General features: G+C 40.2%; 2 protein-coding genes and 1 pseudogene across 5 annotated transcripts in view; 1 reads left to right on the top strand and 2 right to left on the bottom strand.

Moving 5' to 3' along the window:
• The window catches only part of SMN2 (survival of motor neuron 2, centromeric), a 33,720-nt gene extending 10,125 nt beyond the window's left edge, over nucleotides 1–23,595 (top strand). The window contains exons 2-10 of one of the 4 annotated variants that reach the window (XM_032848922.1): nucleotides 1,865–1,936; nucleotides 4,211–4,330; nucleotides 5,230–5,430; nucleotides 6,010–6,168; nucleotides 8,208–8,297; nucleotides 9,531–9,641; nucleotides 14,455–14,505; nucleotides 19,533–19,559; nucleotides 23,254–23,595. In XM_032848922.1, the coding sequence (XP_032704813.1) occupies nucleotides 1,865–1,936; nucleotides 4,211–4,330; nucleotides 5,230–5,430; nucleotides 6,010–6,168; nucleotides 8,208–8,297; nucleotides 9,531–9,641; nucleotides 14,455–14,502 (801 nt within the window). In that variant the 3' untranslated portion in view covers nucleotides 14,503–14,505; nucleotides 19,533–19,559; nucleotides 23,254–23,595. Of the gene's footprint in view, nucleotides 1–1,864; nucleotides 1,937–4,210; nucleotides 4,331–5,229; nucleotides 5,431–6,009; nucleotides 6,169–8,207; nucleotides 8,298–9,530; nucleotides 9,642–14,454; nucleotides 14,506–19,532; nucleotides 19,560–20,697; nucleotides 20,720–23,253 lie in introns of those variants that run through there. The other 3 variants (XM_032848940.1, XM_032848950.1, XM_032848930.1) reach the window with 3 other exon arrangements.
• LOC116861982 (60S ribosomal protein L10-like) lies at nucleotides 7,320–7,653 on the bottom strand. The gene has a single exon (XM_032848973.1). It carries the CDS (start codon nucleotides 7,651–7,653, stop codon nucleotides 7,351–7,353), a length of 303 nt encoding a protein of 100 aa, XP_032704864.1. The 3' UTR covers nucleotides 7,320–7,350.
• On the bottom strand, nucleotides 7,715–7,810 carry LOC116863986 (annotated as a pseudogene).
• Nucleotides 23,596–27,917: the final 4,322 nt, after the last annotated feature.

The following is a 27,917-nucleotide window of genomic DNA, read 5'->3' on the forward strand; positions in this document are numbered from 1 at the left end:
GGGGCTCGATCCCAGGACCCTGAGATCATGACCTGAGCCAAAGGCAGAGGCTTAACCCACTGAGCCACCCAGGCGCCCCCCATCTAAGTTTTTTAAATACTTGTTTCAAGTCAGTTTGTGGATGCTAGTTTAAGAATATTTAATTTCAGTTGGGTGTTGTGTTTTCTTCTTTTTGTGATTGTTATTTGGGAAGTTTTATCAGTTAAAATATTTTTTGTTGTAATAGCTTTGTATAAAATCTGAGGTGTCTTTAATTTTCATTTTGAAATGTCCTGTTTCCCTGATCTGACAATAACCATTGCCATGTGAGGATTTTGAGTTGCTTTGTGTTTTTACTTTTTTTTTTAAGATTTTATTTATTTATTAGACAGAGGGAGACACAGCCAGAGACACAACACAAGCAGAGGAAGTGGGAGAGGGAGAAGCAGACTTCCCGCTGAGCAGGGAGCCCAATCTAGAGCTTAGACCCACAACCCTGGGATCATGACCTGAGCCAAAAGCAGACAACCGCCGAGCCACCCAGGCGCCCCTATGTGTTTTACTTTTAAGAACACCCTCTCTGGAGGCACCTGGGTGGCTCAGTGGGTTAAGCCTCTGCCCTCGGCTCAGGTAATGATCTCAGGGTCCTGGGATCAAGCCCCAGGTCGGGCTCTCTGCTCAGCAGGGAGCCTGCTTCCCCCTCCCCCTCTGCCTGCCTCCCTGCTTACTTGTGATCTCTCTCTCTCCCTCTCCGTCAAGTAAATAAATAAAATCTTTAAAAAAAAAAGAAAAGAAAAGAAAAGAAAGAAAGAAAAGAAAAAGAACGCCCTCTCTGGGGCACGTGGGTGACTCAGTCATTAAGTGTCTGCCTTCAGCTCAGGTCATGATCCCAGTCCTGGGGTTAAGCCCCACATCGGATCAAGCCCCTGCTCAGTGGGAAGCCTGCTTTTCCCTCTCCCTCTGCTGCTCCCGCTGCTTGTATTCCCTCTTAAGCTGTGTCTCTCTCTGTCCAATAAATAAATAAAAAAGAATGCCCTCTCCAAGGGCGCGTGGGTGGCTCAGTCCTCCCACATCAGGCTCCCTGCTCAGTGGGGAGCCTGCTTCTCCCTCTCCCTCTGCCTACCTCCCCTCTGCTTGTGTTCTCTCTTTCCCTGTCCTGTTCTGTCAAATAAGTAAATAAAAATATTTAAAAATAAATAAAATAAAATGAAAATTGATTAGTCACTATTATTATAACCTTAAACATTTTGAGAATTTTTTAAATAAAGATTTTATTTTTTTGAGAGAGAGAATGGAGAAAGGGAGAGCATGGGAAGGGGGAGGGTCCGAGGGAGACTCCCCACCGAGCAGGGAGCCCAGTGTGGGACGCCATCCCGGGACTTCAGGATCATGACCTGAGCTGAAGTCAGTCGCTTAACCAACTCAGCCACCCAGGCACCCCGAGAATTTTTTTAATAATCTAGACATACTATAAGTCAAGGGGGAAAGAATATTTTTTAGACCTCAGATTCTATGGTCAGGCTAGCATTACTGTAGTCTGTATAAAGTCAAGGTAATGGCCAAGTACTTTCCCACACTGCCAAGCTAAACCATTTATCGGATCATAGAAAGGATTGAAACACAAGTTACCCTTAAACATACTTATTCATTAAATTGTGGAGCATTCACTTTTCAGCATACCTCTTAGAGCATTTATATAGGTCTAGCTTTGGGGGTAATGTCACATACTCTCTAAGTAGGTAGGTTTTCTTCAGTTTTATTTAGGATTTTAAAGACCTATTTTTAGTGTAATTTCATTATGTCTGGAGTAAGATGGCTCTTGATACTATCTAACATACATTTTGATGAAATCCATATAAACTTTTTTGTTCTTTACCCTTCCCAGAGTGATGATTCTGACATTTGGGATGATACAGCATTGATAAAAGCTTATGATAAAGCTGTGGCTTCATTTAAGGTATGAAATGTTTACTAACTCATTTCCTTATTTCCTCATGTTAATCATTTGGTTAAAAAAAATTAGCTGATAACATACTTAAAGTGTAATGTACATATCACTCAGTTCTAATTTTGAAGACCAGTAGATACCATTGCTTAATTAACTTACCTGATAATCGGATAATCTTCCTTTAAAAGTAGGCAGGTTCTCTGTATGTCATCCCTTTAGCAAAGGCAACCGGAGCAGAATTTTAAACACTAATTACTTTTAATGTGTTTGCATTGTATCAAACAATAGAAGTCCTCTAATTGAGATTAGTGGAAGGGCAGCCTGAATTATAATGTCCATTTAACAAGCCTTCACTGAAATAACAATGATAAATATCAGTAGTGCTATAATTAGTACTTGGAGAATGTGTACAACATTTTAGAATGGTGCTGTGCTTACTTTAAATTAATCTTCCCCAAATCCTGTGAGTTGATTATCAAGTCAAGTGTTCCTGCTGGTAGGACTATACTATTCTTTTAGGGGCTGTAGTCTTTTTTTGTGGCCCAAACAAGACATTTACACAGTTGTCTGCCATTATCACTTTCCCTACCAAGTGAGGTATTTGGGTTTTTTGAGCACCATGCATGGGCCTTCAGTAGTCCAGGCAAAGAGCATATCCTCAGACCACCAGGTACAAAGTCCGCTTCTTTCCCTCAGTCACTCCTGTAGCATGAGGTAAAGATCAAACCTGTATATCATCCTTGAAGCTGAATTCAGATTTGTCAGTAATGCTTTACAGTATACCCTTAGAGTAGAAGCATACTAATGTGGGTTTCTGTAAAATGCAGGTTAAAGTAGGGCTCAGTAGGGGGCGCCTGGGTGGCTCAGTGGGTTGAGCTGCTGCCTTCAGCTCCGGTCATGATCTCGGAGTCCTGGGATCGAGCCCCGCATCGGGCTCTCTGCTCGGCGGGGAGTCTGCTTCCTCCTCTCTCTCTGCCTGCCTCTCTGCCTGCTTGTGATCTCTCTATCAAATAAATAAATAAATAAATCTTTAAAAAAAAAAAAAAGTAGGGCTCAGTATTGGATGGAATTAACGATATTGCAGAGGGAAGTAGTCTGAGTAGAGGAAAAAACAGTGTACGTTTATTTATTTTTAAAGATTTTTATTTTAGAGAGTATGAGGAGGAGGTGGGGCAGAGGGAGAGGGAGAGAGAGAATCCCAAGCAGAGCCCAGAGTGGGATTCAGTCTCACAACCCTGAGATCATAACCTGATTTGAAACCAAGAGTCAGGGGCACCTGGGTGGCTCAGTGGGTTAAAGCCTCTGCCTTCGGCTCAGGTCATGATCCCAGGGTCCTGGGATTGAGCCCTACATGGGGCTCTCTGCTCAGCAGGGAGCCTGCTTCCTCTTCTCTCTCCACCTGCCTCTCTGCCTACTTGTGATCTCTGTCTGTCAAATAAATAAATAAAACCTTTAAAAATAATAAAATAAATAAACCAAGAGTCAGATACTTAACCGACTGAGCCACGCAGGCACCCTGATAGTTTACTTTTAATTGTGTTGAGTGTGAAGTAAATGTGAAGAAAAGAAATTGGTAATTGGAAATGTTGGATTGAATGAAGGAGAAATGTCACCTGAATAATAGCTTTAAAAGTCTGCTGGCATAGAGGTTATAATGGAATTAATAGGAATAGATGATCCTAAGCAGGTAAAGAAGGGTGGACAGTTCTTTTCGGGAATGCCCAAGTTTAAGACTTGATCAGAGAGGTAATAAAGCATTGGAGCCTCTGCATTGCTATATCCAAAATGTCATGAATTTCAAGACAAATGATTAGCAGAATATAATGTTACTGAAAGGATGAGAATGAGGACTTAAATAAAGGGTTCCTTAGAGGGATGCTTGGGTGGCTTAGTCGGTTAAGGGCCTGCCTTCAGCTCAGATCATGATCCTTGGGTCCTGGGATCGAGTCCCACATTGGACTCCTTGCTCAACAGGGAGCCTGCTTCTCCCTCTGCCTGCCACTCCCCCCTGCTTGTGCGCTCACTCCCTGTCTCTCTCTCTCTCTCTGAGAGCTAAATGAATCTTTAAAAAATAAATAAAATAAATAAAAGGATCCTTAGAGCTGATAGCTCTATGATGCCTTCCAGAATAGTTTTTGTATTGTGTGGGATGACGGAAAGAAGAAATAGAAGCTATCTGAGTTAATGGGACCTTCAGACCAGCTTATGGTGACTGAGTTCTTTTGTTACACTTCTTTGATGTTTTACCCTGTAACACGAACATTTGTATTCTTGTTTTCATAGCACGCTCTAAAGAATGGTGACATTTCTGAAGCTTCAGATAAACCAAAAGGCACACCTAAAAGAAAACCTGCTAAGAAGAATAAAAGCCAAAAAAAGAATGCTACAACACCCCTGAAGCAGGTTATTTTTAAACATTGAGATTTAACTTCAAAGAATTTGTTGCTGTTTTTAAGAATGGTGTAAAATATTTTTAACTTAAATGATTAGTGTTTTCCATTGACAGGTAATCACAAAATTCTAAAATAGCTATTAAACTTTCTATAGTTTAAGAACATGAGTGTTAATAAAAGTATACTGAATTGGTTGGGAATGATCCATTGAAGATTGTGTTTACTTTATGTGAGGGGTGCAATAGAGGAACCCAGTGCTATTTGAGAGGAGTACTACAGAACCCTAATCTGAATTGGCAGTGTTCTACTTAAGCTGAGAGATGGCTCTGCTTTCTTATCCCCCCACTTTGGACCACACATTCTATGGTCCCTTGAACTAATACCAGGAACCAAATATTCTGGGTGGAATCAGATCTATTTAAAATAGTAGACCTGAAAGCTAAATATTTTGGTGTCTCATCAGTTCCTTTAGTTTTATCATTACCAAGGGAGAAGAGAGCTAACATTTGATAAGCTCTCCCTGTGTCCTGGGTCACAGCACAGGTCACACACAACTTTACACGCTTTCCCCTTTCTGTTCTTTACAGCAAATACATGAGGTAGATTTTATTGTAATTACTTAACAGATGAGGAAAATGAGACTCAAAGAGATTAAGAAACTTGTCCATGATTATATAAATGGCAGAATTTATATGGCAAATCTGTGGCTTGATGATATAAACAGAATTATATTGGAAATTCATACTTATGTGTTTTTGGCCCCAAACCTTTTTATATGATTCTGCATTCTGGATGAGTTAACTGGAGACTATCCCCTTCACAACCTACCATACCCTACCTAAACAAGATTGCAGTTCATCCTCTTTAAAAGAAGTATGTGAGTGTATGTATCTTTGGTTTCTTTTATAGTGGAAAGTTGGTGACAAATGTTCTGCCATTTGGTCAGAAGACGGCTGCGTTTACCCAGCTACCATTGCTTCAATTGATTTTAAGAGAGAAACCTGCGTTGTGGTTTATACCGGATATGGAAATAGGGAGGAGCAAAATATGTCTGATCTACTTTCCCCAGCCTCTGAAGTAGCTAATAATATAGAACAGAATGCTCAAGAGGTAAGGATACGAAGGGGAAAAAAAAAGAATTCTTGGAAGCCAAGAGGGGATGAGAAACTAAATACTATAACTAGTTGTTAGTCTGATCTACTGAAGCACGAATTCTTTTTTTTGTTTGTTTTTTTAAGATTTTATTTATTTGACAAACAGAGAGAGAAATCACAAGTAGGCAGAGAGGCAGGCAGGGAGAAGGGGGGAAGCAGGCTCCCCGCTGAGCAGAGCCGGATGCGGGACTTGATTCCAGGACTCCGGGATCACGACCTGAGCTGAAGGCAGAGGCTTAACCCACTGAGCCACCCAGGCACCCTGAAGCACTAATTCTTTTTTAATGATACCTTTAGGGACGCCTGGGTGGCTCAGTGGATTAAGCCTCTGCCTTCAGCTCAGCTCGTGATCCCAGGGTCCACGGATTGAGCCCCGCATCGGGCTCCCTGCTCAGCAAGAGCCTGCTTCTCCCTCTGCTGCACCCCCTGCTTGTGCTCTCTGTCACACTTTCTCTCCGACAAATAAAATCTTTAAAAAAAAAAAAAAAAAAGATACCTTTATAACAAAAACACATCTGTTTTTTTCTTTCTAAAGAATGAAAACGAGAGTCAAATTTCAACAGATGAAAGTGAGAACTCCTCCTCCAGGTCTCCTGGAAATAAACCGAATAACATCAAGTCAAAAGCTGCTCCATGGAACTCTTTTCTCCCTCCACCACCCCCCATGCCAGGATCGGGACTGGGACCAGGAAAGGTACATTTCTACTCAGAAAAGTTTTCCGAGGAAATAGTTAAGAACTTTCCACTCCTCCATTAAGTGAGTTTTAGCTTTTCTGTGAGACTGTAATTTTCTGTAGATATTATATATCTACACTTGAAAAAAATTTTTTTAATATTATTTATTTAACAAACAGAGATCACAAGTAGGCAGAGAGGCAGGCAGAGAGAGAGGAGGAAGCAGGCTCCCTGCTGAGCAGCGAACCTGATGCAGGACTCGAACCCAGGACCCTGAGATCATGACCTGAGCCAAAGGCAGAGGCTTTAACCCACTGAGCCATCCAGGCGCCCCTTGAAAATTTTTTGTAAAGGAAATAAGGTAGTAATGTAATGCAGAGTATTTTATACTGAAAGACTTTCCCAACTATTTATGGAGGATTGCACGTTAGTCTGATGATTTAGTGAACTTAAGTTAGAAGGTATTACGGTGTTTTATGGTCAGCCGGGTGTTATGCTCTAGTTCCCCACATCACTTGGGTAAGTGTGTAAAAACTGGAGGAAAACACAGCATTTACATCTAATACAGATTAAATCCTAGGGCGCTCCCAGATTGTTCTGTAGAATAAAATGCAAATAATATTTTCCTATATGGTTCTTTTGGTTGTAAGTAATGAACTTAGAAAAGATTTTTACTGGGGCACCTACGTGGCTCAGTCGATTAAGTGTCTGCTTTCAGCCCAGGTCATGATCTCAGGGTCCTGGGATCGAGCCCTGTGTCAGGTTCCCTGCCCAGGGGGGAGTCTGCCTCTCCCTCTGTCCCACTTCCCCCATCCCCCACTCATTCTGTCTCACATATCAATTAATTAGTTCAATCTTTGGAGAAAAAAAAAGATTTTTATTTTAAGTTGTGTCATGTGCGTGTGTCCCTACCCAGTTGTTTCGTATAAAGCAGTGATTTCTTCACTGGAGGTTATAGTATTCAGGCAGCAATAATAATAAATTAAAAATCATGACTTACTAAAGCTTTTTCTGAAGATTTTCTGTGAGAGATTTCTTACTAGGTTTATATTATAATTTCTAGAATGATCAGACCTCTTAATTTATATATCCTACTTTATTGGTCTCGGGGCTGGTTTTCTTTTTCTTTTTTTTTTTTTGGACAGGAAGTTGGATTTATTGGTGGGCATGAATACAACAAAAGGGGGTAGTGCAAAGGTTCTCATGAGTGCAGAGCCCTCCATTTGTCTGAGGGGCTATAGTTAGAGATGTATTTGACCCTACAGCCATCTAAGATAAGCCACTTTTCAGCTGCCATGTCTTCAAATTCATCTGCATTGAACTTAGTAAAGCCCCACTTCTTGGAGATGTGGATCTTCTGGTGTCCAGGGAACTTGAACTTGGCCCTGCATAGGGCCCCGATCACATGCTCCTTTTTCTGCAGCTTGGTAGGGATGGACATGATGACTTGGCCAATGTGGACCCTGGCTGCTGTGACCTGTGGCTTTGCAAAGGCACCCCACATACCTGTCTGCAGCCTAAATTGGAGATAGCCATGAGGTCAGACCTCAACATCTACTGGAAAGGGCTGTCTCCAAGGTCCCTTAAGGCAACCCATACAATCAACAGGCTGCATACAGTACCAACGAGGCTACTGTTTGCAGCCATGGCATGGTTTTCCTTATTACACATGAGGTTTACTAACTTGTACAATATGTGCTCTACAGTAACATGTAACTCAAAGGACATCCGTAAAAGATTACACAATTAGTAAAACTGTGGGAGAGATAGTCTTTTGTGATTTACATACCTTGGTAAATATATTATCTCTGATTTATTAGGTAATTAGGCATCTTTCTTAGTTTGATTTGATTTTCTGAATGTTTATATAGAAAGGAAATGAGGGATATCTAGATTTATGAGTCTTCACTATTTGGTATATGAAATTCTATTTCATCTTTTTTGACATGTATAATATATTATTCTTGGTGATTATTTTGACTCTTACGGCACTGAATCATTTTCCTCCTTTCATGTGTAAATGGGTACATTAATCTTCCTTTGGAATGTTCTTTACAGCCTGGTCTAAAATTCAGTGGCCCACCACCACCTCCACCACCACCACATTTCTTATCATGCTGGCTGCCTCCATTTCCTTCTGGACCACCAGTAAGTGCAAAGGAATTCAGATTAAACGTTGCTTTCATACATACTTAGGGATTTAGCAGCACATGGGTGATTGCGACCAGCCCTATGGTCAGATTCTAGTGGGTAACAATTGGAACCAAACCCCAGGTTTTTGTTTTTAATGCCCTTCTGCTACCCAGACTCAGTCCTCTTATTGGCCCCAACTCTGAGCCTTATATTCCTTCCTGTCAGAAATTGTATGTCATTCTATAGGGAGGTGTCTCTTACTTAAAAGGATTTAATTGCACTGTAAGTAAGGATTAATCTTTTGCTCTTCCAGATATGCCTGGATGTTAACTTCGCATAGACTGTGTGGGTATCTAATGGTAGACTTCTGGATATCAGCAGTAGGCTAGATACAAGATGCTTTTTAGCAAATTGCATGTGTTCCAGTGGGGGCAGCGCAGTTGTTCTACCCAAGACCTTTACTTAACATGCTGTCTGGGTGGTTTTTCAGTAAAACCTTAGAAGTATGTATACGTGCGATGTCTGGGTGGCTCAGTCGGTTGGGCATCTGACTCTTGATTTTGGCTCAGGTCTATGATCTCAGGGTCATGGGACTGAACCCCACATCAGGCTCCATGTTCAGCATAGAATCTGCTTGAGATTGTTTCTCTCCCTCTGCCCCTACCCACCAGCACACACGCTTGCGCTCTCTTTCTCTGAATAAATAAAATCTTAAAAAAAAAAAAAAAAAGTATAATATACTTGGTCTTTTACCCATAGATAATTAATGGAATGGAATAATAGTTCAAAAGTCAAAACAATACCTGACATCTTACATGATGTATCGTCTTTTGATTCTTTTTTTTTTTTTTTTAAGATTTTATTTATTTATTTGACAGAGAGAGATCACAAGTAGGCAGAGAGGCAGGCAGAGAGAGAGGAGGAAGCAGGCTCCCTGCCAAGCAGACAGCCTAATGCGGGACTCGATCCCAGGACCCTGAGATCATGACCTGAGCCGAAGGCAGAGGCTTAACCCACTGAGCCACCCAGGCGCCCCATCTTTTGATTCTTACTTATTTTGATTTTGTTGGTCTTTTGTTGTTACTCGTTAGCTTTCTCAAAATGTCATTTTTTTTTAAGTTTTAAATAGGAAATGGCATAAAATATAGAGGAAGATAGAACAAATATCCAGCATTCTTTATGTAAAATGGATGTCCAGACTTCAGTTTTTGTTTATTGACTTTAAAGTACATCTTTCTCCATTTCCAGATAATTCCCCCACCACCTCCCATATGTCCAGATTCTTTTGATGATGCTGATGCTTTGGGAAGTATGTTAATCTCTTGGTACATGAGTGGCTATCATACTGGTTACTATATGGTAAGTGATCACTTGGCATCTTTCCTGACAACCATTTTGTGGTTATGTGACTTTGTTTTGTGACTAAAAAAGTGTTTTGTTATGTTTGGTAGATCCTAAGGATTGAAAATCACCTTAAAGTTAAAAAAACACACAATTATTTGTTTAAAGCTTACATTATTCTTGTATTCTTGTATTCTTGTATTGTCCCTGCTAAGTGTAACTGTTTCATGTTATTAGATAATATGTTTTCTAATTTAATGATGCCCTTTCCAAATTATTTTCCAGTCTTATTAGCCTTTCTCTCTTTTTTTTTTTTTAAGATTATTTATTTATTTATTTCACAGAGGGAGAGAGATCACAAGTAGTCAGAGAGGCAGGCAGAGGGAGAGGGGGAGGCAGGTTCCCTGCTGAGCAGAGATTCCCAATGTGGGGCTTGATCCCAGGACCTGAGACCATGACCTGAGCTGAAGGCAGAGGCTTAACACTGAGCCACCCAGGTGCCCCTAATCTTTCTCTTTCAATCTGAAATAAAAATGCATTGTAGGAGGGGCATCTGGGTGGCTCAGTGGGTTAACAAGCCTCTGCCTTTGGCTCAGGTCATGATCTCAGCGTCTTGGGATTGAGCCCCACATTGGGAATCTCTGCTCAGCAGGGAACCTGCTTCCCCCCTCTCTCTGCCTGCCACTCTGCCTACTTGTGATCTCTGTCAAGTAAATAAATAATCTTTTTTAAAACATGCATTGTAGGAGATAGACAAAGAATGAATAATATCTTGAAAAAAGAAAGACAAAAAGTGTTAATTTCTTTTTGTGCATGGAGGAAGGTCTGAGGTGATAATCCAGGCTGGACGTTAGGGACGGAAGCTCCATACTTATCATGTGATGTATCAGTCTGTCGCAGGCATGTAGTATTGGGATTTATCAAGAAATTTTTAAATTTTTTTTAAAGATTTTATTTATTTCTTTGACAGAGATCACAAGTAGGCAGAGAGGCAGGCAGAGAGAGAGAGGAGGAAGCAGGCTCCCTGCTGAGCAGAGAGACTGATGCAGGGCTCAATCCCAGGACCCTGAGATCATGACCTGAGCCAAAGGCAGAGGCTTTAACCCACTGAGCTACCCAGGTGTCCCAAAATTTTTTAATTTTTTTAAATTTAAAAATCAATAAATTTTTATTTACGGAATTTTACATATGATTTCACTGCCAATCACTGTAGTTCCTCCAAAGTCAGAATCACAATCTTCAAAATAGAACTTTTTTTTTTTTTCTTATGTATTTGACACAGAGAGAGACAGTGAGAGAGGGAACAGAAGCAGGGGGAGTGGGAGAGGGAGAAGGAGGCTTCCCATCAAGCAGGGAGCCCAATGCAGGGCTCGATCCCAGGACCCTGGGATCATGACCTGAGCCAAAGGCAGATGCCCAACAACTGAGCCACCCAGGCACCCCAAAATAGCACTTTTAGAAAGAACTTTTGTTCAGCCCACATTTGTCAGCATCAGTCCACAGTTCTTTCAGGTGAGCTTCTTTGATCTTCCCTTAAATATGGACATACTTCACAAATTCTCTACCTGCAACCTTTTGGATCCAATTTCTTGACCTTAGGACCTTAGAAATCGAACTGCAGTCAAATGCTCTACCCCTGAGCTATACCCTAGAAATCAAACTGTAGGAAATACACTGATTGCTATTTTGGCAAATGATCTAAAAATTTTCATTCCTTGATTTTTTTCTAATATTGAAAAGTCTTGTAACTTCCACTCTGCTGCATGAGCCTAGCAGAACATATTTCCGGTGTCATTGTCTACAGCAATAACCTTGCTCTGATGGAAGCATAACCTCTGTCTCAAGTCACTGTAATTTTTAAGTTTTTTAAAAGGAAGCTGTTACACCATGCTGAGTTTACGATGTGATATTGTAGGTACTTGAATTTCTGGTTAATTAATGTATAGAAGAAGAAAAACAACTGACTTGAAGGTGTAATTTTTTAAATGTATTACCTGTACATGCTCCCATTAATACTATTATTTAAAAGCTAATGTTGAGCTGTTGTAACCTTGGTGTATTTATATTGTATGATGAAATTCCCCTTTTAATAACCAACAAGATAATGGAAAGTAACAAATTAACAGGTTATACTTTGAGACCAATCATTTAACTTGCTAAGCTTCCATTTTCTGCACTTCACATTGCTCTCCATATATTTTTTATTGTGAAATATTTTTGAAAAATGTAAGGGTGACTGGGTGGCACAGTTGGTTAGGTGTCAGACTCTTGGTTTCAGCTCCGGGTATGGCCTCAAGTTTGTGGTCTCAAATCCTGCCTCAGGCTCACCACAGAGTCTGCTTGGGACTCTCTCCCCCTCTCTCTCCACGCCTCCCATTTTACATACACACTTGCATGCTCTTTCTCTCTGAAATAAATAAATCTAAAAAATATATGTATAATATATAAACAAACTATTGATGTAACTTGTGATTATTTTTTAATTTTTTAGAACAAGAGAGAGCTCTTTGACCCAGATGCACCATATTTTATTTTCAGCTTTATATTATGCATAGGTTTGTGGTTTTATTTGGTCATTATTGTAAACTTTTTATTGAAATACATGTGCAGAAAAATGCATGTATTAGAAGTGAACAGCTTGATTAAAAAAAACATTATTGGGATGCCTGGGTGGCTCAGTCCATTAAGCATCTGCCTTCAGCTCAAGTCATGACCCCACAGATCAAGTCCCACTCTGGGCTCCTTGCTCAGCAGGGAGCCTGCTTCTCTCTCTGCCTGCAGCTCCCCCTGCTTATGTGCAAGTGCTCACGCTCACGGGCTCGCGAGCGCACGCTCTCTCTCTCTCTGACAAATAAATAAAAATCTTTTTAAAAGAAAACAAGGAGCTGTATTTAAAAAAAAAAAAAAACAACAAAACATTATCATAATCCTGAAGCATCCTTGCGTTTCCTTCTGATCACTACCATTCCATTTCCCAAGGGTAACTGTTTTCTTGACTTCTAACATCATAGATTAGTTTTGCCCTTTTTTTAACTTTTATGATTGGAATAAAACTGATGCAGGGTTCAGTGTCACCACCCTGAGATTGTGACCTGTGCCAAAATCAAGAATCAGATGCTTAACCAACTGAGTAACCCCGGCACCCCAACATTTTGAATATATTTAATTTGAAGGATGGCATGGATGAAAATTAGACTTGGTAAAACTATATTTATAAGTACTCCTATTTGAAGTACTTGATCATACTCTGTTATTAAAACCTAGCAGATTTTCACTGGACTTACAACTATGATAATGACCATTAAATTGCCCATGTTTGCTTTTCTTTCCTGAGTTGAAGCAGCGCTTCTTGGAAATGCAGCCTGGTCCAGAATATTTGCCACAAATTCATGACCAACCTATGACTAACTTGTTCCTAAGAAAAGATCTTTAAGGGGTGTTATTCGTATACCTGCATACATTAAAATGTAAAACATTTACATTCAGAAGTGTAAAGAAATCGCGGTTTCCTAGATATTGCATTATTTCTCTTTGAAATTGTTATCATTAAAAAGAAGCCACTACTCATTATTAACTTTTCTAACAGCTTAAATATGTTTTAACTACCACCGCCTACAGCTCACTTGGTTTTGTTTTTTGTTTTTTGTTTTGGTTTGGTAGAAAAGGTGTTCTATTAAGGCATGGGGAGGAAAAAGCTGCTTCCCTGGGATTGTGAGGCACAACTCTCAGCTAGCCTTTTTTTTTTTTTTAAGATTTATTTATTTATTAGTGGGGGAGGGGCAGAGGGAGGGGGAGAGAGAATCTTAAGCAGGCTTCTGAGCCCAGAGCCCTATGCAGAGCTCATTCTTGCAACCCTGAGAACATGACCAGAGCTGAAATTAAGAGTCAGACACTCAGCCACATGAGCCACCCAGGCACCCTTCAGCTAGCATTTCTTAACCATTGCTTCACAGAAACATGCCTGACAACTTTTCCATTAGCATCCTGTTCGCATTAGGACAGCCAGACAGGATTTGGGTTTGCCTCTTAGCCTCTGGAAATCTAGAAAGCCAAGCATAATGCAGATGATTTAAGAGTAGTGTTTTTGAAATAACATGAAATAGGCTATATCTTTGGTACTTACTAAGAGTAAATCACTTTTAATATATCTTGTGGTCTCTAAAGTCTAGATTAGTAGTAAAGTGGAAAGTTGAGGGGCGCCTGGGTGGCTCAGTGGGTTAAGCCTCTGCCTTCGGCTCGGGTCATGGTCTCAGGGTGCTGGGATCGAGTCCCGCATCGGGCTCTCTGCTCTGCAGGGAGCCTGCTTCCTCCTCTCTCTCTGCCTGCCTCTCTGCCTACTTGTGATCTGTCTGTCAAATAAATTAAAAAAAAAAAAAATTAAAAAAAAAAAAAAGTGGAAAGTTGATACATGTGTAGGGAAAGAAGGTCACGTGGAAGCCAGAAGAGAGGAATAGGGCACTTGGGTTAGGTCTGACCAGGAAAAACTAATAAATATTTGAGTACTGGTCCTGCTTTTTTTAACTTCTAAAATGTTCTTTAGTATATAGTCTCTAATGGTTTTGTTTTAATAAATGAGAGTGACACAGTATATATTTTACTTGACAGAATTAAGGTATAAGTTGGCTCAGGAACATCACTGGACTTCGTGAAAGAAAATTTCTTAATTACAGCCTAATAGTTGCTTACTCTGGGATCAATTTTAAAGCATATTTAAAGGCTGTGAACTTATTTTCTGATGATACTTTCTTAAGTGGAACTAGTAAAATGTGTTATATGAACAAAGTGGAAATGTGTATGCTATTCTTTTAAAATCCTTTATGTTTCCTTACAGGGTTTCAAACAAAACCAAAAAGAAGGAAGGTGCTCACATTTCAATTAAAGAGTAAGCGTACCATTATTATAAAAGTGAACCTTTTGTATAAATGTCACAACATGTGTTTTAAAATGAAACGGTGGGGTGGCTCCATGGCTCAGTTGGTTAACCATCTGCCTTGGGCTCCAGGTCATGACCCTGCGGTCCTGGGATCGAGGCCCATGTGGGGCTCCCTGCTCAGTGGGGAACCTGCTTCTCCTTTTCCCTCAGCCGCTCCCCCTGCTTGTGCTTGCATGCGTGCACGCTCTCTCTCTAATATATAAAGCCTTTTTTCAAAAAAAATTTTTTTTTAATGAAATGTTAAAAAATAAAAAGTTAATAGAAAACTATTAAGGGGCACCTGGGTGGCGGAAGAGAGACAGGTGAGGTGACATATTGGAAGAGTGCCTTCATTAAAGGATTGGCCAGAGGGCGCCTGGGTGGCTCAGTGGGTTAAAGCCTCTGCCTTCGGCTCAGGTCATGATCTCAAGGTCCTGGGATCGAGCCCCACATTGGGCTCTCTGCTCAGCAGGGAGCCTGCTTCCTCCTCTCTCTCTGCCTGCCTCTCTGCCTACTTGTGATCTCTGTCAAATAAATAAATAAAAAAAAAAAAAAAAAAAAAGGATTGGCCAGAGATCACTATACCTCAGTCACGTTTAGTAAACATAGCTTTTCTGCATGGTTGCCACTAACGTAAATAAACTACGGGGTTAATGGTTTTTAACAGTTAAAAACTTCTAAGGCACCTGTTGTTTGAAGCTCTTGATGAGTGTAAAAACAATTCAGCTCAGAAATCAAATTCTGAACCTTGAATAAGAGCAATTCCTGCCACTGCAGACAGAGTCTGTATTTTGTATACGGCAGTTTGTAGAAGACATTCATTATATAGTTCTCTCACTAAGTACTTGGCACTTGGTCATTTTTATGTATGAATCATGGCCTTTCAGAAGGGCTCAACAACATTTGTACATAGCCCACATTTTTTTTCACAGTACCTTTGTTTGAGGTATAATTTATATATATATATTTTTTTAATATTTTATTTATTTTTGAGGTATAATTTATATACAGTAAAATGCACAGATTTAAAATGGAGAGTTTGGGGGTGGCTAGGTGGCTCAGTTGAGCGTCTGATTCTGGATTTTGGCTCAGGTCGTGATCTCGGTGTCCTTGGATCAAGCCCCCCTTGTCAGACTCCCCGTTCAGCAGGAGTCTGCTTATCCCCCTCTCTCTCTCTCTGCCGTTCCCCCTGCTCTCTCTTGCTTTCTGTCTTGCTCTCTCCCTCACTCTCTCTGAAATAAATCTTTAAAATGAGAGTCTGATGTTTTGAGAAGGCATATCATTGTTAACTACACCTTAATCAAGATATAGAACATTTTCTTCAGTATAAAAAGTCACCATTTTGAATTCTGTGATCAAAGATTACCTATTTTAGAACTTTATATGAGGGAATCCTATAATATGTACTCTTTCACACAGGACTGTTTTTAGTTATGATTATGCATGAGTTCAGCCATTGTTTTAAGATACTGTATGTAACATATTTTGGAGATAACAAGTAATATGGTTAAGGAAAGTAATTTATGAGCTTTCAAGTTCTAATCATTTCATTACTAGTTATTATGACACATAAATTCGTCTTTTTTATATTTTCAAATGGCACATAATTTAGAATTTACATTTCACTTCATTCATTTATTCATGTCCATTGAGGGATTTTATTTGGATGTATATATTATATCCCTAGAAAAAGAATCCCAGGATTTTCCCTCCTGTGTGTTTTCATCTTGCTTCTTGATAGTCCATGATGCCATCTGAGTTTGTGAGGACAATGAAACCAAACTGATGGGACAGGAACATTATTCTGCCATGTTTCTAGATCTTTCAGTTGTATATCAGATCTGGGGCTGTTCATACGTGTTTAACCTTCCCATGAGGTTTATAGCAATTTTCCCAGCTCTGTGATCATCAGTGATTTCTATCACCAATGTAACCCTGCTTCGTCATCACAGTTAGAAACTGAATGACGACTATGGAGCGTGGCCTAATAAGAACTCAGCACTGTTAATGCTCTTGAGAGCATCAGCCAGGCCATTCACAGGCACCACTGTGGCAGCCTGGAAGGATGGTAGAGAGCCGTATTTCACTAAATAAAACCAGATCTTGGTTTCCAGGCAGAAGACAGATGTGAAGCATTGTAGTCTTTGTGTTTAGATAAAGACTTCTTGCTAAGAGTAAGTAAAATCTTACTTTATGGAATTTGTTTTCAGTAGACTCCTTAGGTTTATTAGTTTGAGTTTTTGTTGTAAAGGAAACTAGAAACTGCACATGAAAGATTACTGGGTGTACTAGGCTTAGCTTACTTCATTTGATCTTTATAGCACCATCAAGTTAGATATTACTATTCCCATTTTACCGACAAGAAAAAGACTCATAGAGGTGAAACGGCTTTTCCTTGGGTACAGAGTAAGTGATGGCACTCCATATGACCTCAAAACTCTCCCTCCAGCTCTCAGCCCCCCTGCACTGCTTCCAAGCTCCATGGTATCTGCATAATTTAGGATTTGGGCAAGTACCTAAGTAGAATTTTTACACAGATTTCTGGAGCTCCTCATTTTCAAATCCCTGCTTTCTAGACTCTACCTCTTTAGATTCTAGGTCCCTTATTCCAAGGCCCAAACTCTCTCTTTTTCCACATACGAAGAACAATACCTGTTCAAGCTCTGCCTTGGAAATTGTGTCCTCCCGAAATGGGGTGAGTGGAAAACTCACCTTAAGTGTTTGCTTTGTTCATGGATCTCTGCCCTGTGCTATTTGTTGCCCAATGCCCACTTTCATAATCTATGGAAGGAAGACAAGTATACTAGTACCTGTTCCTCCTGTTATTTTTAAGTTTTGTTATTTAAGTTATCTCTACACCCAACGTGGGGCTGAAACTCAGTGACCCTGAGGTCGAGAGTCACACAGTCTTCAGACTAAGCCAGCCAGGCACGCCAGTTCCTCCTATTTTTTTTCTTTTTAAGAGATTTTATTTATTTATTTGACAGAGAGGCAGGCAGAAAGAGAGGGGGAAACAGGCTCCCTGCTGAGCAGAGAGCTCGATGCAGGGCTCAATCCCAGGACCCTGGGATCATGACCTGAGCCAAAGGCAGAGGCTTTAAAACCCACTGAGCCACCCAGGCACCCCAGTTCCTCCTATTTTTAAACAAACATTTGATCATATTTTTCTTGGAGACTTGACTCAGTGACACAATTCTTTACAGCACCTCTCCCATTCTGTAACAATTAATTTTCAGTTATTCCATGTTTTTAACCGACTGAGTCACCCAGGCACCCCCTATTCCATGCTTTTAAAAGATAACTATTGTGATGGTTAAAACAAAAATATATGAAACAATGATATTATAATCTGTTTTTCTCAAGTACCTAAAAGTAATATGGCACACTTGGGGCCAGTGATAAAGGTTTCCACATGGTAATAAGACATCTGTTTTGGGTTTTCTTGTTTAACATAGTTCCATAGAATTATTTCTCTGTCTTGATGATTAATTTCAGGTATTGAGCTTTAGATTCTAAGTAGTTCTGTAAAGATCATGGTATGTTGTCATACTGCTTCCCCCAAAGAATAAACTAGTTAATAATTCCTTTATTCTTCCCCCATATCTAATTGCTGAGTAGCTCTGTGTTACAGTTCAAGATTTATTTTTTTCCATTGTTATTTATAAAAGTTCTAAAATAGTTTGAATCTGTTTTTTAACATTATAGGTTTCCCCCAATACCTGGAAGGAGAGCATTTCTAGGAAACCTTTCATGATCTGAAATAGCATAAAGCCAAGAAGTACCATTTACCTTTAATTTATATGGAAAATTTCTGAACATCCCAGATGACAAAAGTAACCGCTTGGGATTTTCTGGTACCTTAGTACACAACTTGCTAGCAGATACACAAAATAAATCGAGATAAAACACAGATGCTCACAGTTCAGAAATACGGCAGCAGGATGCTGAGACGCCAAGGAAGGAGCCTGGCCGTGCCTCTGTAACAGCCTTTGCAAAACACACACTGAACATTATTTCTGGGTTTTGCCTTATTTTCATAAAAATGTAAATCCTCTTCAGAGTTCTTTTGGTTATTGAAAACAGGTGCTGCTAGTGTAGGTTTTTGGTACAAAGCAGAGTGGCCTAACACAAACTTTTGAAAAGCATGAGGATATTTGTATTCAGTTTATTCTTTTAATTCTTTATTTTTTTAAGATTTTATTTATTTGACAGAGACCACAAGTAGGCAGGGAGGCCTACAGGCAGGCAGACAGGAGGAAGCAGGCTCCCCGCTGAGCAGAGAGCCCGACGCGGGGCCCAATCCCAGGACGCTGGGATCATGACCTGACCCGAACGAAGGCAGAGGCTTTAACCCACTGAGGTGCCCCAAGAGGGACAATTTTAAAAAACAGAAAAATAAAGATAAAAGAATTTAACATTGAAAGACTAAGGAATCATAGGAAAAAGCCATAAATTCTTTATTTATTTAAAAAACTACATCATTGGAGCGCTTGGGTATTTCAGTCAGGTCTCCAACTCTTGATCTTGGCGTGGGTCATGATCTCGAGGTCATGGGGACAAGCTCCGTGCTAAGCGTGGAATCTGCTTGTCCCTCTCTTCCTGCTCTTCCTCCTGTTCCGGCACTCACTCTCTCTCTAAATTAAAAAACTGCATTGTTACTTGTTGTGTAGAACAATCTGATAAAAGATAGATATGTTTAAATGAAAAAACATGCAAAAATGTATTGTGCTATCTGCCATTGATATAAATACACACTTACAGACATATCTGTGCATTGATGGTCACCTCAGGGTGATACTCAGGCCATCTCTGGAGAGAGACTGGAAGGTAGGCATTTGAGGGAGACTTCACAGCACACCTTTTGATGTTTTGTGTTCATGTATATGTGTGCTGGGTATGTTCACTGATAGTAAAGATAATATATAATTGAAATAAATCTGGTAAGATGTTTCTATCATACTATTCCTTTCAACTTTAAAATTTTTTCATTTTTGTAGGTAATCCATACAGTGTTCTCTTAATAGGTAAGTGCTTTTTCCTCAACATTTTTTGGAGACTACTCCATACCAGTATATAAAACTGCCTTGTTTGGGGCGCCTGGGTGGCTCAGTGGGTTAAAGCCTCTGCCTTCGGCTTAGGTCATGATCTCCGGGTCCTGGGATCGAGCCCCGCATCAGGCTCTCTGCTCAGTGAGGAGCCTGCTTCCTCTTCTTTCCCTGCCTGCTTCTCTGACAACTTGTAATCTCTATCAAATAAATAAATAAAATATTTTTAAAAAACTGCCTTGTTTTTTAAAGTTGCATGATATTTTTATGTAGAGATGTGTCTCATACTTAATTAAGCTCTTATGGATGGAATTTTAGGCTTTCCTAATTGTTTGCTATTTAATGCTACAGTCAGTACTCTTTTACATAATTCTTTTTGTAGATTTATGAATACATTTTTAGGATTACCTTAATAGAGTCTAGAATTCTAATCTAGATTTGGATTCTAGAATTAGAACTGCTAGGTTGACGAGAATATACATCTATAATTTTAATAATTTCTTGCCATGTTGTTCTCTGTAGAGACTGTCTTAATATTCTCACCAACATTGAGAGTTCCTGTTTCCCCCAGTCTGTTCAATAATTTATGAAACCTTTGGATTCTTGTCAGTCTAATAGTTGGAAATGGTTATCTCATTATAATTTTTTATTTTATTATTGTGAAGTCCAGCATCCTTTCATGTGTTTAAGAGCTATAGGTCTTGTCTTTGCTGAAAACTTTATCAAGTGAATTTTGGTGCACAAGCCATAAAAGCTGAATACTGTCTGGTGGCAGGGAAAAAAGATTTTTTTGTTTTGTTTTTTGTTGTTGTTTTTAAAGATTTTATTTATTTATTTGTCAGAAAGAGAGAGAAAGCACACAAGCAGGCAGAGGCAGAAAGAGAGGCAGGCTCCCTGCTGAGCAGGGAGCACAATGTAGGGCTCGATCCCAGGACCCTGGGATCATGACCTGAGGTGAAGGCAGCGGCTTAACCCAGTGAGCCACCCAGACATCCCCAAAAAAGATTGTTTTTTAGCAAAGTGGAATGGTTCACGTTTTTGCCCCAAGATGTTATGATGAAATCCTTCCTATTGAAGTACTTGAAAGACACTGCTGTATTTCCTTTTTTGTCCTCAGAAATATATCAGTTCTTCAGTTGGAGAAAATGCACGTAAGTAGCATATGCCATTTGAAGACTCCTCATCTGAGACTTGGCTTATAGGAACAAGTTCACCATCATTGTTAGCCTACAGGAGTAGGGATCACAAAATATTTTCTCAAGGACAGCTGACTCAGTTGGAAGAGCATGTGACTCAATCTCAGGGTCGTGAGTTAGAGCCCTACAATGGGTGTAGACATTACTTAAAAAATAAGAAAATGAAAAGACTAAGAAGTAATACAAATTTTTTGGGGGGGGCACCTGGATGGTTCAGTTGGTTGGGCAACTGCCTTTGGCTCAGGTCATGATACCAGGGTCCTGGGATCGAGCCCCACATTGGACTCCCTGCTCAGCGGGGAGGCCTGCTTCTTCTCCTCTTTCCTCTCCTTCTGCCTGCCACTCTCCCTGCTTGTGCTCTGTCAAATAAATAAAATCTAGAATCTTAAAAAATAGAATAAGAAAACTGAAGGATGCTGTAATAGTAATCATCTCATTGTTGATGATTTATTTCATCATTTTAGGTGATTCTATGTTATTATTTCAGTCTTTTTTTTTTTTAAGCATAGCTGCAGATAATCAGTGTATTATCAATTGTTCACCCCAAAATTTAGCACTTCAAAACAGCACGTTTATTATCTCTAGTTTGTTAGTCAGAAATCCAGGAGCAGCTTATTAGCTGGGTAGTTCCCTTGAGATTACAGTCCTCTCGGGTTTTCACTGGGACTGGAGGATCTGCTTCCAGGCTCGCTCACGGCTTTTTGTTGGAGACCTGAGGACCTTGCTTTTGGGGGCTCTCCATATATAGCCTGAGAGTCATAATGTGACAGCTTGATTCCCCAGGGGGAGTGATCCAAAAGAGAGTGAGCAAGACCATACCCATTTTAATAACTTAGTTTCTGAATGAAACACTGCCCTGCCCTTTTCTGTTTTTTAGAAGTAAGTCCAACCCACTAAAGTCAGAGGAGTGAGATGAACAGTCAACTGGAGGGGCCTACCAAGGGCATGCCTACCAGGAGGCAGTTATCACTGGGGCAATGCTGAAGGCTGGCCACCACAATGAGTTACAGTAGAATACGGAGATGAAGAATAACAAAATATTCAAAGTTAAGGGATAATAAAATCACTAAAATTCTCTATTTTATGTCTATAAAAAAATTCAATAGCATTAAAGCATAATTGCAAGATAGGAGTTTTATCTTTATTATTCTAAGTATATTTTTTCTGTTTTTTGGCAGACCTCTAGGAATTAGTGAGTCATGAGTCCTTACAAAGAGCTATGAGACCTGCTCAGAAAAGAAACTCAAACATAGAATAGGACCCAGTGGACCCAGATGATACAGTAGGAATTAATTTCCTCTTTTTGCTCTCCTTGTAAGTTTCACAAACTCCTTCTAATCCACTGTTTATCAAAATGGATATCTTAGGACAATGACCTTTTCTCTGGACAGTGCTTTAGTTGTATTCTGTAGATTCTATCATGTAGAATTCTTACCATTTTCTAGATACTCTAAGACTTTGTTTTCAGCTCTAGAGATGTATAATGTTTTCATTTCTAGGTAATTAGGTTTAATTACCTGTTGCAGGTGGGTGATATTGTTTGTATTGTAATCACTGTTGGGGTTTTTTTTCTTTACGATTTTTACTGGAAAGTAAGAGTACAAGCTGATGGGTGGGGGTTGAGGGGCAGAGGGAGAGGGACAGGCAGACTCTCCTTGCTGAACAGGAATCCTGACACAGGGCTTAATCCCAGGATCCCAGGATCTTGACTTGAACCAAAGACACCTGCTTAACCAACTGAGCTGCCCAGGCACTCTGGTTTTTTGTTTTGGGGGCTTTTTTAAAATACATGATTTTGATCACTGTTTTGTAATGTTTTTAATTCTGTTAGAACAGATCAAATACCAGTGTTCATTAAAATTTTTTTAGGGGCATCTGGGTGGCTCAGTGGGTTAAGGCTCTACCTTCAGCTCAGGTCATGATCTCAGGGTCCTGGGATAGAACCCTGCATCAGGCTCTGTGCTCAGCAGGGATCATGCTTTCCCTCTCTCTCTGCCTATTTGTGATCTGTCAAATAAATAAAAATCTTTATTAAAAAATACTATTTTTAAAATAGTCTTGCACATTTACTCACGTGAATTTCACAGTTTGTGTAATTTATCTTATAAAGATTGAATTTATTATGGCATTAAGTATATTAGCATATTCTAGTTTTATTTCCCTTGATGAGTGTATTGCTTTCCTTTTTTTTTTTTTTTTTTTTTGGTGTTTGTTTTTTGTTGTTGTTGTTGTTTTTAGGATTTTTTTTGACAGAGAGAGTACAAGCAGGGGAGTAGCAGGCAGAGGGAGAAACAGACTCCATGCTAAGCAGGGATCCTGACACAGGGCTCCATCCCAGGACTCTGTGATCATGACCCGAGCCAAAAGCAGACACTTAACCAACTGAGCTACCCAGGTGCCCCATTTCTTTTGATTTTATAAGAAAATAGGCTTTTTAATTGCATACTTATACTTGATCTTTTTTCCCTAAAAAACAGGTACAGCTGTCTCCCGAGGAGAATGGTATTTTGATGCGCCATGGTCAACATGAACAAAATTTCATCTTTTCTTCATGAACGGTTGGGTGGCATAATCGCCTGCATTTCCCTTTGTTGCACATGACTCATGCTTAAGTAACCAGCCATGTGTTTCAAGGGAATAATCAGTTTGAATAACTCAGCAGTGGAAATGTAATTAAAAGAAACTCAGTTACATGTAGTAAAGAAAAGTCAATCTGTGAAAATTTCAACTCAGCCCATTTGTATATCTTTCTTAGTATAAAGTATGTTAAGGTTTTATTAATGCCTTTAAAAATAAATGGTAAATTTTTTTAACCTTGACTATAGGAGTAATTTTCTTTAGAATATATATGGTGAGGTAAATCTGTATAAAAATGTAGGAAGAGAACTTCTCAGACTTAGAAGGCAGCAGGGTGAACATACAGCAGTTGTAAAGCCATGTTGTTGACAATTCAAATTTGGGAAACAAAGCTTATGTGAATCTGAGCGTCATGGCACTGGACTAGCCAGTCAGGGACCATGGCTCTGTTCCACTTCTTGGAAGTCATACTGTCATTCTCCTCTCCATACTTTGTCTTATCTGCCTGCCTCTCTGTCTTCTGGCCTCCTTCAGATTTTCCTCATGCACACTGCCTAACGTGGCTGTCCATGCTCTTGTGCTTTCATCACTGCCTTGCATTACCACCTACTATCCATCTGACTGTATCTCTGTCCGTTCAAATTCTCAGGAGAGGTAGAGAATCCTTTTGTTTCATTTGAGTCTAAGGATTGGTATCCATGCACCTGGGATGCTCCCTACCTTTTTAGCTGTGGAAGAAGAGTTAATATAAAAAGCTATTTCTTTCAGAAGTTTCGCCTGGACAAACTAAAGGTATGTAACGTATTTGTAGCAGCCCAGTACATGTTTGTGGAGTGTGTACAGGCACCAGATGGTAATACATGCTGTAGACAGAAATGAAGCAGGGGAAGGGATTGGGCAGAGGTTGCAATTGGAGCGTGGATGCTTTTTTAAAAAGAATGGTCAAGGGGTCACCTGGCTAGCTCGGTTGGGAGAGCATGCGACTCTTGCTCTTGGGGTTGTAAGTTCAAGCCCCACGTTGGTTGTAGAGATTATTAAAAAGTTAAAAAGAGGGGCGCCTGAGTGGCTCAGTGGGTTAAGCTTCTGCCTTTAGCTCAGGTCATGATCGAGCCCCACGTCAGGCTATCCGCTCAGCGGGGAGCCTGCTCTCCCCACCCCTCACCTGTCAAATAAATAAATAAAACCTTTAAAAAATAGATAAAAATTTAAAAAAATAAAAGTAAAAAGAATGGTCAGGGAAGCTGAGGTGACATCTGAGCACAGATGCGAAGGAAATGAGAGCCATTAATGTAAGTAGAGAGAGAACCTCCCTGGCAAAGGAAATGACAAGTGCAAAGGCCCTAAGAGTGAATTTGGCAGGTTCACGGAATGGCAAAGAAACCAGTGTGGCTGGAATGGAAGTGAACGAGGAGGAGAGATTAAAGAGCTGAAGGTAAGAGAGGTAGCCAGGGGTCAGGTCACATGTAGGCCACTGTAAGGTCTTCTGCAATTATTTTCATTTGGGATCCATTGAAAGGTTTTGAACCAAAGATATAGCATTATCTGATTTATTGAAACTGTCTTATGACTGTTGTGTTTGTGTTGAAAATAGACAATAAGATTCAAGGGAGGCAGTAGGCTGCTGACTGGTTAAGACCAGTGGTTAGTAGTGGTTGGACCTGAGTGTAATTTTAAAGTAGAGCTCAGCCTTTGCCTATAGAATGATTGCATGTGGAGTGTGAAAGAGAAATCAAAGATGACTTGGGCCTCAGCAAGTAGAACAAAGGTGGAACTTACTGACATGGAGAAGTTGGCATGAAGAGTACTTGAGGGAAAGGAAGGATAGGAGTTGGGTTTAGACAAGTGAAATCTGAGATGAAACTCATAGCTCATATTAAGAGGAGTTAGATAGGAGTCAGGAGTTCAGAGGAGAGATCTGGGCTAGAAATGAAAATGTAGAAGTTCACACAGACTTGGAATTTCAAGCTGTTCAACAGGACCAGATCTCCAAGCAAGTGCATTTACACAGAGATGTCCGAGAACTCCAGAGTACCCCCAGTGTTTAGACATCAGATATGAGAAGCAGTAAAGGAGACTGAGGGAACTCAGTGAGTTAGGAACAAACCCAGAAGGGGTGCCCTGGAAGGCAAATGAAGCATTTGAGGAGGGACTGATGGGCCACATCAGAGTTACTGCTGGGTTAGATGATGTTAACAAGTAAAGTAGGATGAGGTTTGAGAAGTATTGAACATTGCTCATTGAATTGAGCAATGTTGAGATCACTGGTGACCTTCATAAAAGCTGTTTTGGTGGAATGGAGAAGAGAAAAGCCTTGTGGGAGAGAATGTAAGAACTGAATATTGCACCGTATAAACAACTCTTCCAAGGAATTTTGCATTTCTGAATTTGTTATATTTGTATATCAGTAAAATCATATATAACTTTGAGGGGGGTTTTGGTAAATCTTAGTTCATTTGTGTACATGTTTTTGAATGTGTCAGTTGTTTACAAGGAATTTCTTACTGTGAGTCCTGGTAAAAATCTGAAAAATACGAAGTTAGAACAAGATGATGTAGGTATTGTTGGATAAGAGGTTGAGGATAGTAGGGGATATTTCTCATGTGGGTAGAGTGGAAGGATTTCGGGAGTTGCAGAGGGTTAAATAGGTGATCAGAAAGGGAGGAGTTTAGAAACAAAAGGGTGGTGAGGGTTGGCCTAGGCGGCCTGTGGAGACAATGTATACTAGAATAAAACAGGACTGTAATCTTACACTCTAAAAATACTTTGTCATGGAAGTATTCCATTGTTCGTGAAGGGCGAGAATTATTTTAGCTTTGCAAGCTAGTCACATATTTTTTAAACCTTTAAAAATGTAAAAAAGAGTCTTAGTTCTAAGCCTATGTAGTTTCAGGCCACACTTTGCTGGCCCCTGCTTTACACTAGACACCCTTGCTGGCTTTGAAGAGATCATTTATGTGGAGTTCTCTTCATTTTTAAAATACCATTTTTAGGGTTACCTGGGTGGCTCAGTCGTTGAGTGTGTGCCTTTCCCAGGGTCCTGTATTCGAGCCCCACATTGGGCTCCCTGCTTGTCAGGAAGCCTGCTTCTCCCTCGCCTACTCTCCCTGCTAGTGTCTTCCCTCTCTTGCTGTGTCTCTCTCTGTCAAAGAAATTTTTAAAATCTTTGATTTAAAAAAAAAAAAAAAACAAAAAAAAAAAACATTTTTAGGGACACCTGGGTGGCTCCACTGGTTAAGCATCTGCCTTTGACTCAGGTCATCTCCCCATGCTTGCCTCTCCCCCTACTTGTGCTCTTTCGCTGACAAAATCTTCAAAAATTTTCAAAATTCAAATTTTTTAAATTAAAGATTTTTGAAATTTAATAAAATATTTTTAAAAATTATTTATTTATTTGACATAGAGAGATCACAAGTAGGAAAAGGAAAAGCAGAGCCGAGCAGAGAGCCCAACGAAGGGCCCGATCCCAGGACCCTGAGATGACAACCTGAGCCAAAGGCAGAGGCTTAACCCACTGAGCCACCCAAGTGCCCCAAAATTTAATAAAATCTTTTTAAAGAATATATTTTTTAAGATTTTATTTATTTATTTGACATAGATCACAAGTAGGCAGAGAGGCAGGCAAAGAGAGAGGAAGGGAAGCAGGCTCCCCGCCTAGCAGAGAGCCTGATGTGGGGCTCGATCCCAGGATCCTGGGATCATGACCTGAGCCGAAGGCAGAGGCTTTAACCCACTGAGCTACCCAGGTGCCCCCCAATTTTTTTTTTTTTAAGATTTTTATTTATTTATGACACAGAGATAGCGAGAGAGGGAACACAAGCACAGGGGAGCTGGAGAGGGAGAAGCAGGCTCCCTGCTGAGCAGGAAGCCCATATGGGGCTCGATCCCAGGACCCTGGGATCATGACCTGAGCCAAAGGCAGATGCTTAACTTACTGAGCCACAGGTGCCCCCAAAATCTTAATTTTTTAAAAAAAATCATTTGTCTCAGTGGGTTAAAGCCTCTGCCTTCGGCCCTGGTCGTGATCCTGGGGTCCTGGGATCGAGCCCCAAATCGGGCTGTCTGCTCATCGGGGAGCCCGCTTCCTCCTCTCTCTCTCTCTCTCTACCTACTTGTGATCTCTGTCAAATAAATAAATAAAAATCTGTTAAAAAAAAAAAATCATTTGTCAGCGAGTGAGGGAACACAAGCAGGCCAAGCTGGAGAAGGAGAAGCGGGCTCCCCACTGAGCCGGGAGCCCAACGTGGGGCTCGATCCCAGGATGCCAGGATCATGACCCAAGCTGAAGGCAGACTCTTAACCAACTGAGCCACCCAGGTGCCCCTGAAATACCATTTTTAATAGTACAGGCACATGGTAGAGAGTTCACATAGTGCAAGATACGCAAGAGAAAAGAAGCAAACCCCCCCCCATCCCCTAGCTGTCCTGGTCCCCTCCTTAAAATCAACTACTACCCTGTTTCTTGTATATCATGTAAGACATTTTTGTAACCATGCATGTGCATGTATCCTGTTAGTGACTCTTGGAAAAAAAAAAAAAACAAAACCTAACTAGGTTCTTTTGCTTT

This window comes from Lontra canadensis, unplaced genomic scaffold (genome assembly GCF_010015895.1).
Source record: "Lontra canadensis isolate GAN:19392208 unplaced genomic scaffold, GSC_riverotter_1.0 scaffold4, whole genome shotgun sequence".
Taxonomy (NCBI): Eukaryota; Metazoa; Chordata; class Mammalia; order Carnivora; family Mustelidae; genus Lontra; species Lontra canadensis.